Source organism: Lynx rufus, unplaced genomic scaffold (genome assembly GCF_022079265.1).
Source record: "Lynx rufus isolate CCGP_SWC_20201006 ecotype Redwood Valley unplaced genomic scaffold, mLynRuf1.p SCAF_19, whole genome shotgun sequence".
NCBI lineage: Eukaryota > Metazoa > Chordata > Mammalia > Carnivora > Felidae > Lynx > Lynx rufus.
This window is the reverse complement of record NW_025814833.1, coordinates 31,635,087-31,652,413: the sequence shown is the minus strand read 5'-3', so window position 1 is coordinate 31,652,413 and position 17,327 is coordinate 31,635,087. Positions and strand designations below refer to the sequence as shown.

Below are 17,327 nucleotides of genomic sequence, written 5' to 3'. Positions count from 1 at the left end.
AGGGAAGGCTCTTTTCGGCCTCCTGCCCTGGTGTTTTCTCAGGGGCACCCGATGGATGCCTGTAAAGAAGAAATGATGGGTGGTTATGATCCCGTCTTCTCTGTCAGGTTCGCAGAGATTTGAAACTGTCACGTTAGCTCCCATCAAGCCTTGAAGAATTGCTACAGAATCTGGTTGTTTTCTTCTGCTGCCCTTTTATGGCTGTCATCTCATGCTCCTGTGCCTTGTGACTTGTGAAACAGTTCGTTTCTCCTGTCTCTCCTCACCAGGACTTTTCACCCTTTGAAATTCAGTTTACGTGGTTGCCTCGCAACCTCAGCTCTCTGATGAACTAAAAAAAAAAAAAAAAATCATACTTTTGCAGATGATCTGGCTTTTTCTGATATTTATCAGAAGGGATAGTGATGTTCTCTTCATGCTTTTAACTAATGCTAAATGGAAGTAGAACCTGAGTTGAATGCTTCAGGGGACCGTGTTGTTCCTTTTCCTTAAAAGCCCCTTCCTCCTTCCCCCTTGCCTTCAGGGTAAGGCCTAGCCTCTGCCCAGCCCTCTGAGATCTGGCCTCTGACCATCTCACCAGCTTCAGCTTGCACTCTAGGTACAGGGACCTTTATAGTTCACATCTAAGCAAATCGTAAATGGCGTTAGGGGCGCCTGGGTGGCTCAGTCGGTTAAGCGTCCGACTTCCACTCAGGTCATGACCTCGCGGTCCGTGAGTTCGAGCCCCGCATCGGGCTCTGGGCTGACAGCTCGGAGCCTGGAGCCTGCTTCGGATACTGTGTCCTCCTCTCTCACCGCTCCACCTCTGCTTGTGCTCTGTCTCTGTGTTTCAAAAATGAATAAACGTTAAAAAAAAAAATTTTTTTTTTAATCATAAATGGCGTAGAAGAAATTGTGTATTTGTGGCGCGTCTTTATCGGTGCCTAAGAATCCTCTTCCATCCTTTAATACGTGTTTCCTTCTCAGATGATTGAGGATTTTGTTTGTTGTTTCTCATCTGTGTATTTAATCATAGATTGTAGTTTTATGTAAGCAACATAAGTGTTTATGTAAGTGAGGAAGAAAAGAGCCAACAAAATATTATTTACAAATTAGTTCAGTTATTGATGCTGTTTCTCTTGGCTACTGATTAAGATTGGCAAGAAAATAAAATGGTTCCTGAATAGGTCTCGAAATCCTCATCTCTGTCTGCCAAATCGTGTAGCAAATAGACGACAGGTGTGTCATTTATTGGGCATTTCACAACCAGTGTGTCCGGGTTGGTGCGCTAGATATTGACACACACACGCGCCAAAGTGGGTTGTGTTCTGCCACAAGCAGCTTCCTCCATTTACCTGAGGGGCTGTACCAAACTGACGCCTAACATTTTCTCTCTGTGCCACGGTACGGAAAAGGTTGGGAAGCACCAAACTTTCCATTCCTTCCATCCTTCCCCAACATCTTACGACTGTCCATAGGCTGGAGGTCAAGTAGTTGCAGGGTGTTCGCAAGAATCATCGGATGGTGAATATGTGCCAGGTACTTCGCTAACCGCTTGACCTGTGTCCTCACGTCACGCTCAGACCGATCCTGTGACGTGGTTGCAACCATCTAAGGCCCTTGCCCAAGCTCATAGGGAAGTGGCAGAGCCGAGCTGTAAAGTCAGGTTCAAAAGTCCTGCCTTTTAGGGGCGCCTGGGGGGCTCAGTCAGTCAAGCGTCCGACTCTTGGTTTCGGCTCAGGTCATGATGTCGCAGTTTGCGAGTTTGAGCCCCGCATCGGGTTCAGCACTAACAGTGTGGGACCTGCTTGGGATTCTCTCTCTCTCTCTCTCTCTCTCTCTCTCTCTCTCTCTCCCCCTCTCCCTCTCCCTCTCCCTCTCCCTCTCTCTCCCTCCCTCTCTCCCTCTCTCTCTCCCTCTCTCCCTCTTTCTCTGCCCCTCCCCTGCTCGTGTTCTTTCTCTCTCTCAAAATAAATAAACTGTAAAAAAAAAAAAGTCCTACCTTTTAGCCATGTGATTTATTCCCTACATTATTAAATTCTCTGCCATAGAAATAGTTCATGATTTCTTCTCTCCTGTTTTTCCTACACTTGAGCTTTGGGGACTTGCTGATAGGAAATGGTTTCTCATGGCTGTATTAATGGATTGTTCTGGTAGCAGATGAATTATTGGAAAGCGACCTATTTGAAAATTATGTTTTTGTCCCAACGTTTTTTCATGGGAAAAATAGATGCCTCTCTGATTAAGTTTTTCCGAGCACTGAAGAGGGAACTGGTGCCCTACGGTAACAGCTGTGAGCGCACGGAAGGCAAAAGCGTATTGAAATATGCACGATGCCCAGTGTCCGGGAAGCGCTCAAGTTGAGACATTTAGATTTTCTAGATTCCTTCATGAAGTGATGATACTCGGCGTCTTATTGAACAGCAGTGCCCAAAACATCAGAGGGCAAATGGGTCCCTGGGTACCAAAATTGTTTCTGTGACGTTCAAGTTCAACAGTAAGGACATCTGACTGCATCCTTAAGTCCTTGTGACCTTAAGGGGGATTCTGAATGTTGAACAGTGATACTCTCTCATTATCTTTCACGTGGCATAGGACACAGACACTCTTCTAAGAGCGGGACAGGTCTCTTGGCTACTGTTTTGGCTTTAGTTTGAGATCTAATGAATGCTTTGTTTTGAATTAAGAACATTTCTTTTTCTCCGTGTACTAGGTCGGTGATGTAGTAGAAGTACAGGCAGATGAAACCTTCCCCTGTGATCTTATTCTTCTGTCGTCCTGTACCAGTGATGGGACCTGCTACGTTACTACGGCCAGTCTTGACGGGGAATCCAATTGCAAGGTAATGGAAAGGAAACCTTGCCTAGACGGAGCTCGGGACAGTTCATCATCTAGCACTCCTTCCCGCTGCCCTCCCCCCGCCCCCCCATCTTTTCTTTTTTCCTGTTTGTGTAAGTTTTGTATTCAAAGACCGCTTTTATGGAATCGTCTTTGAATTTCTTTTTTTTTTTTTTTTTAAACATTTTTTTTCAACGTTTATTTATTTTTGGGACAGAGAGAGACAGAGCATGAACGGGGGAGGGGCAGAGAGAGAGGGAGACACAGAATCGGAAACAGGCTCCAGGCTCTAAGCCATCAGCCCAGAGCCTGACGCGGGGCTCGAACTCACGGACCGCGAGATCGTGACCTGGCTGAAGTCGGACGCTTAACCGACTGCGCCACCCAGGCGCCCCTCGTCTTTGAATTTCTAAGCAAATACACAGCTTGAGGGAAAAGGGTGGAGTTCAGTGAGGAAAATACACGCCCCAGATAAAAGCCACTACCTTTTTTGTAGCACTGCTTGCATTTAATATTGACATCTCCCATTCAGTGTTTTATTTGGGCTTTTTAAAATGAATGTCTTCAGAGGCTTAAACTATGTAACTACAAAAATAACTTCATATACTCTAACCTTGGATCTATTTTTATTTTTAAAAGGAATGAATCTTTTCTTTAAACAATGCTTACTCATGGCTTATAGAAACTCTAACTTGCAGTAATTTGATTGCTTTCTTTAAAAAAAATACCTTAGGGTTTTGTTTGGCGAATGTCTGTTTTATTGCAACTAGGAAGGATTATAAATGTGTTAAAATAAGTTTGCTCAAACTGGAAGATCACTTACTTCCGTGGTACTTTCTGGCAGTCAGTTCTTGGCCGTTGTCCAGAGCTCCACAGGGCACGAAGATGCATCCTCTATATGCTGCCTTTACAGAAGGGCACTGATGTGCTCACCTCTGTGTGTACCCTTGAGGCCTCTCTCTGCTTGCTTATTCCATCTGGAGTCAAGAACCAGGGCTCAGTATGTGAAACAGGAACTGAAACGCCTGTTAGATGATGAATTCCGTACTTCAAGGGCACGGTGATGAACTCATCCATTGAAACCGTTCAAAAACAGAGTTGAATTTGAGGGAGGGAATGTCCAGATAAAGATCAAGAAATGTACCTAAAGATTCCCTAATAGGGGACAAAGTTGCCTCGAGACAGAAAACTTTCTAGGGCTTTCTTTTTTCCGTTAAGTTGATCTGATCAAATCAGCTCAAAGTACACAGGTTTCAAAATCAGGTGACAGTTTTAAATAGAGCTGTAGCACTTCTGTCATATTCCCAGAAGACTGTGCGACAGCTTTCCCTTGTGCATAAGTGGTTGCAGTCTTTCGGTCTGTGTTAGCCCTCCTTTGATGATTTATAGATGGGCTTATTGGAGCCTGCCTGGAGTTCTGGGTAAATCAAGTGCATAGTATACACTAGTAGAATATTCTGTCTGGCTAAAGCAAGACGCATCATATCCCTGCCCCTCGTATGAAATGTAGCTTCTTTGAACATTTTCTTTCTTTTTCTTTTTTTTTTATGTTTATTTATTTTTGAGAGAGAGAGAGACAGTGAGAGCCAGGGAGGGGCAGAGAGCGGGGCGGGGGCACAGAATCCACGCTCCAGGCTCTGAGCTGTCAGCACACAGCCTGATGGCGGGGCTCGAACTCACGAACCGTGAGATCATGACCTGAGCTGAAGTCGGACGCTTCACCGACTGAGCCACCCAGGCACCCCTGAACGTTTTCAAGATCATTAATTATGCTATTTGTGTAATGTATCTATTAATGAATTTTTTCTTTCTTATTGGCAAAATGTCAGCCTTCTTATGACCAAAAGGGTTATTGATGTTCAACTCATATGTATATATTTATATCACTGTACTCTATGGTGAGCAAAGTAATAGATCTCAGGTCTATAAGTAGGAGAAAAAAAACAAACGGATTGATTTTCTTCATTGGGTTTTCAGTAAGGATATACATGCTACCCATGGAATTCTCCCTGCTGTCACTATCAGGAAAAGCTTTTCGTCTTTATTATCTTTTAAATCCCTTTGCAGCAGGGTTATCTCTCTAATTGTTTGTAACGTATTTGGAGAATAATACCATCAAATTTAGTTAGTGGGAAAGGTGCATCAGTCTTTGTATTATCCTGGCAAAGCCTCTTACGAAAACATCCCGTGTTCCTGGAATAAGGTGGGTATACGGTTCTGAAAAGAAGCACTTGTTTGTTTGTGCTTTTTCTTCTGCTTTCATCTAGACACATTATGCAGTGCGTGATACCATTGCGCTGTGTACAGCCGAATCCATTGATACCCTCCGAGCAGCAATTGAATGCGAACAGCCTCAACCTGACCTCTACAAGTAAGGATCACCTGGTTTCACTTTACAGCTGTCGGCCGACGCTGCTTCCCTTTGCTGCCGGTGTTGCAAAGAAAACACCCGCCCCTTAACCAGCCTTCCTTCATTTATGTTTTCATGAGCCTTTCTTCCCTTCTGGCGGGGAAATGAATCAAACGCTACCGGCCTAAGATACATCACTGTGGGCCCAGAGACCTTCCTTGGGATTTTTCTTTTATTTCTGGTACTTGTAAACATGACCATCTATCACATTTTAAGATTATGTTATCCCAGAAAGCTAATCTGTCAGATTCGTGCATTAATCAGAGGTAAGTAAAACAAAAACAGAACCCCGTTATGTGTCACTCAACATGACAGAGAGGAAGGGGACGTGGAGCCATGCGCTCTGTCCATTTTCGTGACGATCACGATGAACTGAGTATTGCAGACAGGGCTGTTTCTTGTCCCCAGTAAACAGCTAAGTTGCATCGTTTCCTCTCTTTTGCTCTGCTTAGGCCTTCTGGAGCAGAGTTGCTGATTAACAGTCATTGTCCTAATGGGGGGACCAAATGGTTGGATGTGGCTTAACACCAATGCACAGTAGTGGAAAAACAAAGTATTCATCCTACTACAAGAACAGTGTCCTTCCCATCATTCCTTCTTTCTTCTTTCTCTTCTTCTGTATCCACCTTGATAGTAGGAACCGGGACCACAGAACAAACCAGCTGTTCCCTGCCTTCAAGGAGCTCACAGTTTGCAAGGCAGATAAAATATTGAAGCTAAGCGTACAGTACAGTGACGTAATAGAAGGGAGGAGAAGGTCCATGGAATCACAGGAAATGAAGTGACAACTTCTGCCTGTGTTAGAGAATAATACACATTTTTGCGTGTTTATATGGCAACTCCTAAATTTTTCACTTACCCTAAATAGGAAGGAGAGTTTTAGGGCAGGGAAGATTTCTCTAGACCAGATCGAATTCCTTTGCTGTGTGACTTCAGAATGCCTGCCCTGGTACCACCCTAGTGGTCACCATTTCCATCGTAATTGCCTGTTTACTTGTTTCTCTTTTGTGCAAGGAACACGTCCTTCTTATTAGTGTCTCTCCAGCACCCGCCACGGCACTGGCACAAGTAACATGTGGCGAATGAATGAGCAGACCATCGTACTTTACACATATAGAATAATAGTTCAGTGTTTCTGAAAAAAATTATAACGCCAGTTACCAAATACTCGTAACTCTCTCGTGAAGGAGAGTTCGGCCTTTTTACCCCATTGTTGAGAAACGCAGATTACCAGGCAGCCGTATTAAGTGATCAGATCGGGCTCAGTATTGGTCAGCCGAGAGACACAGGTTGGAAATTTCCAAGACGGTAACCAAATGTTTGCTGTCTGAGACTAACGCAAGTGCTTCTCAAAGGGTGATCTTGGGCCAGCAGCGGCCGCACCTGGGAACTTGTGGGAAGTGCAGATTCTCACCTGAATCATAAGCTTGGGGATGGGGCCCAGAAATCTACGGTTTAGTAAGCATTTCAGTGATTGTGATGTGTGCACAAGGAAACAGCTCCCGAACTGATGGTTTTCAAAGTTGCATTTTAGCACCGGAAACCTTGCTTCACATAAACCTAAAATAGAGATCAATTATTTATATAACGTGTAAATGAGCAGAGGTGTCATGTGCATGCACAATGCCAAGTAGATTGTGAAAATCGATTTAGAATCTTGGTTTGCATTCTTCTAATCCGTAATACTGTTTTTAAAATTAGATGACAGTGTTATACACCTTGTTGGTTCCACATAACTTTTTTATGGTTATATAATGGGTTTTTGTAGTTCATGCAGTCTTACCTCGTTTGTATTATTTGCATCTCGATCCCTTCCCGTTTTTGTGACGTATAGATTTTCATGTTGACATAGAAGATACATTTGCCATTATGTTCTTTTCGCAGGTTTGTTGGGCGGATCAATATCTATAGTAATAGTCTTGAGGCGGTCGCCAGGTTAGTTTGTCGTTCCTTTGATCGGTCCTTTTTGGGTGGTGGTGGGTATATTTCTCTTGAAAGCCCATTAAAATAGCCAAATCCTTTTCTTTATAGAAAGGGACGTAAAGGTGACTAAAGCTGGATCAACTAGCCAGTGTCCCGGTAGTAGGTCTTAAAGTAACGGGATTGGTAGGGTTGTGGTGGCGGGAGCTCTCCCAGTGTGTGTGGAAGGGGTGGTGTTGGAAGTGACCCTGAGGGCGTCCAAAATCTCAGAGCTCCAGGCACTTGGACTCAGCTCCCCAAATCTGTTCGGGGCTCTGTACGTTTTGTTCTTGGCTGTGCAGAACCGTGCTTAAGGGAGAGTAATTGAGGGATGAGGGGGACAGTTCAAAAGCTGAGAGAATTACCCGGACTGAAATAAAACGGAAGGCTAATCATTTATAATGAAGCAATCTATATAAAAAGGGAGGTTTTCTTCCCCCTTCTGTCCTCCACACCGCAACGTTCCCGCTTGGTCTTTATAGCCACGCCCACAAGGAATTTCCACGCCAGGTGCCCCGCGATGGCCCCAGAGGCGGGTTGGCTCTTTTATAAATATGTCCGTGTGTCTTTCCCACCTTGCCAGCTACTTTCCCGGTCTTTTCATTTGTCACCTTTTCCTTCTCCCTCTTGCTGTGTCTGCCTCCTCATCCCTTTCTCTCTCTCTGCGTCTCTCCACCTCTGTGTGTTGCTGGCTACATCTGTGCCGTGCTTCCGTCTGCGGGGGGCCGTCCCCTCGACGAGCTTCACACGGAAGGATCTTGCAGCTCATCCCGGGGAGGAAGCATAAGACATAAGCGCAAAGACACACTCTCAACCCCTTGGAGATAGATGTGTGTTAGGGCCGATCACGTCCCCAGGGTTGATGCTGATGGGTGTATCGCGCTGTTTGGATAAGCTGTGTTCATTTTTCATTTAGGTCTTTGGGACCAGAAAATCTCTTGTTGAAAGGAGCTACCCTAAAAAACACCAAGAAGATATATGGTGAGCAATTTTTTAAGATCTGCTTATCAGAAATATGCTTTGTCAAGCCCATGCCTAAATGGTGCCTGTTAAAAATGAAATGTTGCGGATAACTGCCACTCAACCTACGCCTGTTTTTAGGGGTTGGGAACTTATAAGATGGTAAACTAACTTGAAGTATGAGAAATAAAGCGTGTAGAGTTAAAATTATATTATAAACGCTATGTCAGCTGGTGACTAGACTAAGGCTTAGAATCCTTCCTTTTATAGATGGAAAAAAATTGATAGCTCCCACTTGGTGGGGAGTTGGTTGGCAGTCGCACTGGCAACCTAGTTTTCATTATATTCTTTTATTCCTTAGGAGTTGCTGTTTACACTGGGATGGAAACCAAAATGGCTTTGAACTACCAAGGGAAATCTCAGAAACGTTCTGCTGTTGAAAAGTTAGTGCACACCGCAATTTCTTTGTAGTGATTGAACTGTGATACTTCTCAGTAATTCCAAACACCAACCATAACAAAAAAACAACATCAATTATAATAGCAGCTACCATACCGAGCGTACTGACTTGTGCTCAGTGATTTGTATGTCTGATTGAGTCTAATCCTCTGAGCAGCTCTACGGAGCAATTCCTATCAGCCTGTCTGCTTTGCGGATGAAGAAATGGTCTCCGAGATGATAAGTGACTTACCTAAGCTCGTGTAGCTATTCAAGGGCAACGTTGAGTTGAAATATAGATGTATTCCGTTTTGCTGCTAGACAATTGGCTTGGGTTCCTCTACTGGCTGTACATGGGGAAGTTCAGCAACATAGAGAACGGTGTCCTGGCGACTACTGACGTGGTACTTGCTAGATCTTCAAGCCAGTTGCTACAGCATTGGACCTCACTGTGTCGTTGCCATGGATACCCAGTACATCAGTGGCACCCTCTCCATAGCTCTACTTCCAGATTAAAAGAATCCGTCCTCGGTTTGAGGATTTCACATTTGCTCCCCCGCTCTCTACTGCCAACCCTTAGGATTTAGGGAAACGGAAACGACCTAGTCTTTCTATAAGGGTTTGAGCAGGTGATGTGCATGCGTGTGTGTCTCCTGTCGCTATTGGATCCTGATCATAGGTGTGTTAAGCTAGTTAGCCACTGTATTTTGGGGGAGCAGTGGTGACCAACGAACAGGTCGGGGCTGGCCTTTCCACGTTACCACCTGGGAATAACGCTTCCACGGTGATAACCGAGGTTTGTACATACCGGCTTGCGCTATGGTTACACACTGCACACGGGAGGAGCTTTAGGAAATGGAACAGTTACACTTACATGTGGTTGATATCGTCAAGAACGCTGTGGTTTCTAAATCCATCATATCTTATTTTTTTCAGATCCATTAACGCCTTCCTGATTGTGTATTTATTCATCTTACTGGCCAAAGCTGCAGTGTGCACGACTCTAAAGTATGTTTGGCAAAGTACCCCATATAACGACGAACCTTGGTATAACCAAAAGACTCAGAAAGAGCGGGAGACTTTGAAGGTAACCTGTGTTATGCCACAACTTTTAACTCTTGCTAGACATTTTAACCCTAGCACTTTCTGACCAGGCCGCCATTTATTGAAATGTTGCTCAGATAATGATACCTTTTGTTAGCTTCTGAGTTTTCTCCTCGTCGTCTGGCAGCCCTAAGCTATTAGATATTGAAGAAGTTTTATAGTTTTTTTTTTAACTTTAGACATCTGTGCTTGTTTCTGGCCCTTTAGTTTAGAGTTTTACACAGCTGAACAAGAAATCCCTGGCTTGTGATAATGGTAGGAACATAATCGACACATACATAGAAACTTTGATCCTACATTCTTATTGGGGGGAGGGCAGAGAATTTAAGGAAGTGAAAAAACATGAAGTCAAAAGGTGCATTTACTGAAAAATAATGATAAAATTGAGGGTGTTTTCAAATTTTTATTTAAGTTTATTGATTTATTTATTTTGAGAGAGAGAACGAGCATGGGAGGGGCAGAGAATGGGAGAGAGAGGATCCCAAGCAGGCTCCACCCTGTCAGCACAGAGAGCCCAACGTGGGGCTCGAACTCCCGAACCATGAGACCATGACCTGAGCTGAAACCAAGAGTCAGACGCTTAACCGAGTGAGCCACCCAGGCGCCCCAAAATTGGGGGTATTCTTAAATGTTGATTTTACATGCTGTGATAAGAATTTTGGCCACTGACCTAGTATTGGTAGGAAGGTTTTTTTTTTATAGCAAGAGCAGTGCTTTCAGCATTGAAATAAAAAGAAAGCTGGTTGTCTCGTACTTGTCTGATGGAACCGTGTGTCTAATCAGCATGAACTATTTCCTTTGTTTTAGGTTTTGAAAATGTTCACTGACTTCCTGTCATTCATGGTTCTATTCAACTTCATCATTCCTGTCTCCATGTATGTCACAGTAGAAATGCAGAAATTCTTGGGCTCTTTCTTCATTTCATGGGATAAGGATTTCTATGATGAAGAAATTAATGAAGGAGCCCTGGTCAACACATCAGACCTTAATGAAGAACTTGGGCAGGTTAGAACGTGTTTGTACTTACAAGAAGTTAACATATTGAAAATATCTTTTCTTAAACCCTCGATCACCAATCACCAATGTACGTGACCCTTTCACATTTGGAAATGTGATTCAAATATTCCTTTATACGGGCATATCATGAAGGCAAGCACTGTTTTCGTGGCTATAACGTTATTTTGTTGGCATTTTTGAGGAGTATCCCGGTTTATATGTTAAATTTGAATGTTAGAGAAATTTGCCTATCACTTCTCCTGGTGATGTGGTTAGAGTATGGGTTATTGCTTTGGAACAGACAGTAGTCCCCGGCTGTTGTCATTTGGGGATAGACTCTAGGGTAGTAAACAAAGCTATTTTGCAAATGCATTTCGTTCCGTAAACAGAATTGACCAGTGTTGTCCTGCTGACATTTGCTCGATGTGTTTCTGATCAGACGAATACATTCCTAGCAAGCAGGCTTGTTTATTCCAGTGCAAGAATTTAAATGGAGGCAAAATGTGAGGGCACACACTTCTCAAAATGCTTTTTGCTTCATATACCAGTGCAGCCCAGGCCGTGGCCTCATTCGTTCTCCAAGCTGGTGCAGGCTAGCTGTCATTCTTCAAAGGATGACTCCTCAGGTGCTTCTCTTATCAATATTGAGAAAGTTTTTCCCTTTGTCTGAATTTACCGTGTGCCATGTAATGATCTTCACAAGCTGTGGGAATTTTTTTGGCTTTCATTTCATTCTCATGATATTTAGAATGTCAAGGCTGCGGAAATGTCATTTCTATGACTGCGTGATGCAAATTCAGTGCGTGGAGCCACGCGGCTGGAACAGGGCCTCACTCTGGTTTTAAATGGTGCCGACTTACATCTGCACCTCAAAACTCTCTTCCTGAATTTAGTCCCCCCTCTGCCTCTGCCCTTTCTGTTCTTTATCCAGCCTCTGCCTAAACCCCAGGACGGTCTTAACAGCTACAGTCCCAAGGGTGAAAGGACACTCCAGATAACATCTTGTTGAGACCTGACTGCACGGCTCCAGAACCCCCGACTGTGGGACGTGCATCCCACAGAGATACTGAGTCACCAAGGAGAGAACCAGAAACGAATGAACAAATGCTTTTCCCTTAGATATTGTTCCCGAAAGACTCTTTTGAAGGTGACTTCAGCTGCCACGGCTGACCTTACTTAACCTTTTTAAACCAGAAGTTTTCATCCCGGGAACAGAGCTGTCTGAATAGAACTACTTTAGTCCCAATAAAAAGCATCACTCTATGGCAGCATTGCATGCAAAAAAAAAAAAAAATTGAGTGATAAGCCACCTCTGGTGAACTTGCCTGGACAGGTGCTTTAGTTGAGCAGATCTGCCTATTCCAGATCCAGGACCTGGACCTGGGGATTGACCTCCCTAAGGATGAACGTGGCGACGGCCCCAGGGTACTGCAAACAGAACAGCCACCATTCTGCGTGTGACTCCCCGAGCGCGCCAGGGACAGGCAGGGTGTCCAGGCCAGGTCCGCCAAATGGGACTCTTCCTCTTTCTTTCAGATCTCCACCTCAGCAGATCCACATTGCCTATGGGAATGTAATCTTGTTCCTATCATTCAGGCCGTAGTCACGCTGCAGAGAGTCAAGTAGAGCTTTGGGTAACGATCTGGTAAATTTGATCAGTGAAAAGAAACCACAGTTTTCATTTCGGCCACCATGTTGTTCCCCCACCCAAACCTGCCTTTCCCGGTGTGATGGTCCTTGAGTCAAATCACTAAGTTAATAGCCAGATCACTACTTCCATTTATACGGTGTAACAACAACTTGCCTTCATTACCAGCCTAGCTGTGTGGAAACGACCTGAATGAAAATGCAAAGAAGTCTTGAAATCGTTTCCCAGGCCATTTAGCATTCAGTGGACCAGTACGCACAAAATTAAGTGTAACCCGTTTCCTCTTTGGTGAGTCATAATTTCAGATCCGTAGGACTTAATGTTACAAAAACGCAGTGCCCGTTAGTTCCCATCGATACCATTGCAGACCCTTGCTTCACACTCTTTAAAAATGACCCACGTTGATGTTTTACAAATAGCCCCTTCAGGTCTTCCAGCTGTGCCGAATGGCGTGTCTGAGTAGACACTCTGATTCCGGAAATTCCGCCCAGTTGTTAGCTATTGAACGTCCACTGCATATCAAGAATATGTTGCTGGTACTGAGGTTGCTATCACAGAGTAAACAAGGAACCCTCGAGTTGTTCACCATCTAGTTAGGGAAACACACGTATCGTACTTAACTACAGCGATGTGATAAGTGATCAGAACAACAAGGCCTCCGGGATGATGGAAAGAGTCAGGTGCTGTGTGATTTGGGTCAGGTCAGCAGCAGCGACGATCAGCATCTTCATGACACCTTACAGTTTATAAGCATTTATTATCATACTTTATTTTCCAGTCTTTTTTTTTTTTTTTTTTTAAGTTCATTTATTTTGAGAGAGCGAGCCCGAGCACAGGAGGGGCAGAGAGAGAGGGGGGAGCGAATCCCAAGCAGGCTTTGCGCTGTGGGCGCAGAGCCCGACGCGGGGCTCGATCCCACAAAGCAGGAGATCGTGACCTGAGCTGAAATCAACAGTGGGACACTTGACCAACTGAGCCACCCAGCCGCCCCTATTTTCTTAAGTTTACAGGCTTGTGCAGCAGGCTGGGTTATTTAAGGTTAATATTTAAACCTCACAGGGATGAAGGGTTTTTTCCAGGGTCACGAAGTTCGTAGATGGTGGAGCCATTAGGTTGAACGATAATGAAAATTTGTTTACCTACAAAATAGATGTTTCAACGTGTTCACGAACCTTTAGCTCAGGGCCTTTTCTACCCCAGAAGAGCTGTCTCACTTCAGGCTTCGCATCCGTAAAATGGTGGGTTGGACTAGAAAGGAGGAGACTGTTGAAGTCGGGCAAGCAGTAGGCTCTCTGGCTCATGAAACGTGAGAATACTTTTGGGGCGCCCGGGTGGCTCAATCGGTTGAGCGTCCGACTTCGGCTCAGGTCATGATCTCGCGGTTCGCGGGTTCGAGCCCCGCGTCGGGCTCTGAGCTGACAGCTCGGAGCCTGGAGCCTGCTTCGTATTCTGTGGCTCCCTCTCTCTCTGCCCCTCCCCAACTTGTTCTCTCTCTCTCAAAAATAAATACATAAACATTAAAGAAACTAGATAATGAATTGTGAGAATATTAGTAACAGCTGATCCTGTCCTCCCCCCTTTTCCTGAGTATAGGGTACGTAACAAGTAGAGCAGTGGTTCTCAAAAGCGGAGTCCCTGGACCAGCAGCATCAGCATCACCTAGGAACTTACTAGAAATGCGCATTACCGGGGGCACCTGGGTGGCTCGGTGTGTTAAGCATCCAGACTTGATTTTGGCTCAGGCGATGATCTCACGGTTTGTGAGTTCGAGCCCCGCATAGGGCTTTGTGCTGGCGATACCGAACCTACTTGGGATTTTCTCTCCCTCCCTCCCTCCCTCTCTCTCCCTTTTTCTCAAAATAAAGAAATAAACTTAAAAAAAAAAAAAAGAATTCATATTACCTAGCCTTGCCTCAGAACTGCTGAATCAGAAACCGGGGAATAGAGACCAACACTCCGAGTTTTAACAAGCCCTGTAAGTGAGTGTGATAGGTGGTACTATTTGATAATTATTATATTAGGGTATTGTTCGTTGGCCTGTACCTGTGAGATTAATTGTATACAGATCCGTGCTGCACAAAATGTTATATTGTAGGGAAACAATTACATTCTCTCTGTATATATTCTTTTAAGTTTATTTATTGATTTTGAGAGAGGGAGAAACAGAGCATACGAACAAGGAAGGGGCAGAGAGAGAGAATCCCAAGCAGGCTCTGCGCTGTCAGCCCAGAACCTGTTGTGGGGCTCAAACCCATGAACAGTGAGATGACCTGAGCCAAAGTCAGACACTTAACCAACTGAGCCACCCAGGTTCCCCTGCACTGCAGTTTGTTTGTTTTTTTTTAACATTTTCTGCACTATAGATTTTTCTAAAGGTTTTTTTTTTTTAAGTTTATTCATTCTGAGAGAGAGAGAGAGAGAGAGAGAGAGAGCGCGCGCAGGACAGGGGCAAAAAGAGAGGGAGACAGAGAATCCCAGGCAGACTCCAAGCCATCAGCACAGAGCCCGATGTGGGGTTCGAACCCAGGAGCGGTGAGACCACAACCCGAGCCAAAGTCTGACGCTTAACTGCCTGAGCCACCCAGGCACCCCTGCACTATATATTTTTAAAACCACCACCTCTGACACTCTTAAAAGATTTCTAAATGGGTTAATGCCCATCCACGTGCAATCACCCAGGGCAACCTTCAGGGGAATACGAAGGTAAATAATTCGGATCAGGAAAAAAGCCCCAAGGAATTTTCTTTTAACTGGAAAAATCTAGATGATACAGGAATAATACCACTTGGATTAATTTAAAGAGAGAATTCAAACTTGGCTGGCTAACAGAGCAAAAAAAAAAAAAAAAAAGGAAGATTGGAATGCTATATTTGTGCCAGTGCTGCTGCCGTGAAAGGCTTTGAAAAATAATTAGAAAGCAACTACTGCTGAAGTTCGTCTCTTTCTCCCTTACATAATGAAAACCTTAATCTTGTGCTTACGCTTGGTCCTGTCAGCCCATCATTTTAACTATTTAAGCATCAATTGCCAAAAAGGAGGATAAAATTGTGGGTTTCCAAAAAGCCAGATGTTATAAATAGAAGAGATAAAAATTGAGATAAAATGCAAGTGCTCAAAACGGTTTATTTTGCCCGGAAAGTTTATTTCCTGGCTTATTTTTTTCCCCATTATTTATGAAAGTATGCTAATACTTTTTTTGCTTATATTCTACTTTAACCTAGTATTATAAACTCCACTGTTTTTTTTTTAACTTAGAAAATGTGTTCAGTAGTGTCTAAAAATATTCACGGTGTGTGGAAAGAAATTTCATTTATGCTTTTGAACATTATAGACTTACTATGTCTCCTCATTAACTCTTAACATTATTATTTTCCCTGACCGTCTGTATTGTCTGACTCAATATGCATTGTATAACAGTGCATTTTACTTCAATCCAGTATATTCATAGTAAATTTTCCTTTTCAAGGAAAAGTTTTGTTACATCCCTATTAATTTAGGTTCCTCCCAAGTATTGTGTGTGCGCGCGCGCACGTGTGTGTGTGTGTGTGTGTGTGTGTAATTGGTCAGTATATTCTTATTTCTACCTTGGACATGTGATACTGTTTCAGTGTCTTTAAAAGTACTTGTTCATTTCCCACTCTTTCCGTACTGCCGCTTTTGTAAATTACCTGACATTTGACCAGAAGTCTTACAAAACGTGCTTTGCTATGGGTATGAAAACAGGCCTGCCTGAGAGCTTCACTCAAAACTAATCCCACTGAAGAAGGTAAAACTGCCTATGTGTGTGTCCTTGCCTTTAGGTGGATTATATATTTACAGACAAGACTGGAACACTCACGGAAAATAGCATGGAATTCATCGAGTGCTGCATAGACGGCCACAAGTATAAAGGCGTAGCTCCGGAGACCGATGGACTCTCTCAAACTGACGGGCCCTTAACGTATTTTGACAAAGCGGATAAGGTGGCGTTCTCTGCGTTGTCACTTTAGCGTGCAAAGTCAATCTAAGTGTTGTTTTGTTGTTTTGACTGCAACTTTCTTGTTTAACTAACGCTCCCGGAAGTTGCAAGCCAGGAGCATTTATAAACAGAATTGTGGAAAATGGCAGTTGGGGAGAAGTTTCCCTTGTCCGTCTGTCCAGGCAGAATCCTTTGTGCTTTGTCTTTAAAAATATGAGCTGCTCCAAGGATAATGTCTCGTCAAATCGTTCAAGTCCCAGGAGCGTCGAGACATTAAATGAACCCAAGTCTCCCTGCACCTGAGCTGTTGCCAGATTGTGAATTCGATGCCGAATGAGCTCTTTGAGACCATAAAGAATCTGCCGATTTAGCATTAGGTGGCACGGTGGTAGCCTGAAGGAGTTAACGCAGCCCCTGGGGTATTTTCCTTGAGAACCGGGGATGCTGTTAGGTACAAGGGAGGACAGCCAGCTCATTTGAGTATTAGAAATTTAGAGCTTTCAGTTTGCTGGAGGTGGTAACATTTTCTCACATCGGTACCTTTTCTCTGTTCACCGACTACCAAGTGATCCAAGGGAAGATCATAGAGTCGTTTTTCTGTTCCTGATCCACAGAACCGAGAAGAGCTCTTTCTGCGTGCCTTGTGTTTATGTCATACTGTAGAAGTTAAAACAAGTGATGCTGTGGATGGGCCTCCCGAATCAGCGGAATTGACGTATATGTCCTCTTCGCCAGATGAAATCGCTTTGGTGAAAGGAGCGAAAAAGTAAGCGTTTCTGTTACGCTAGACCTAGACCAGTAAGTTCTAGAGATCGAGAGATCTGCTGCCCAGCACTGTACGTGTGGCTGACGACACAGTTCTCCGCACTTCAGAATCTGTTAAGAGGGGAGGTCCGCTAAGTGTCGTGGACCACAGACAACACAACGCCAGTGGGTCACAAGGCGATTTTGAGACGTGTCGGATATGCCTCTTAGCCTGCTTGTGGCGATGATACTGCGGCTATTTTCGTGCGTTCGGACTTCTCAGGTTGCACGCG

At 44.1% G+C, this 17,327-nt stretch overlaps 1 protein-coding gene across 11 annotated transcripts in view; it reads left to right on the top strand.

Annotated features, from left to right (window-relative positions):
* The window catches only part of ATP11C (ATPase phospholipid transporting 11C), a 174,206-nt gene that overhangs the window by 101,721 nt on the left and 55,158 nt on the right, over positions 1-17,327 (top strand). For all 11 annotated transcript variants that reach the window (XM_047082036.1, XM_047082035.1, XM_047082038.1 and 8 more), the window contains 9 exons: positions 2,693-2,821; positions 5,085-5,188; positions 7,112-7,162; positions 8,103-8,167; positions 8,508-8,589; positions 9,521-9,671; positions 10,496-10,693; positions 16,133-16,294; positions 16,905-17,056. In XM_047082036.1, coding sequence (XP_046937992.1) covers positions 2,693-2,821; positions 5,085-5,188; positions 7,112-7,162; positions 8,103-8,167; positions 8,508-8,589; positions 9,521-9,671; positions 10,496-10,693; positions 16,133-16,294; positions 16,905-17,056 — 1,094 coding nt within the window. The remainder of the gene's footprint in view (positions 1-2,692; positions 2,822-5,084; positions 5,189-7,111; positions 7,163-8,102; positions 8,168-8,507; positions 8,590-9,520; positions 9,672-10,495; positions 10,694-16,132; positions 16,295-16,904; positions 17,057-17,327) is intronic.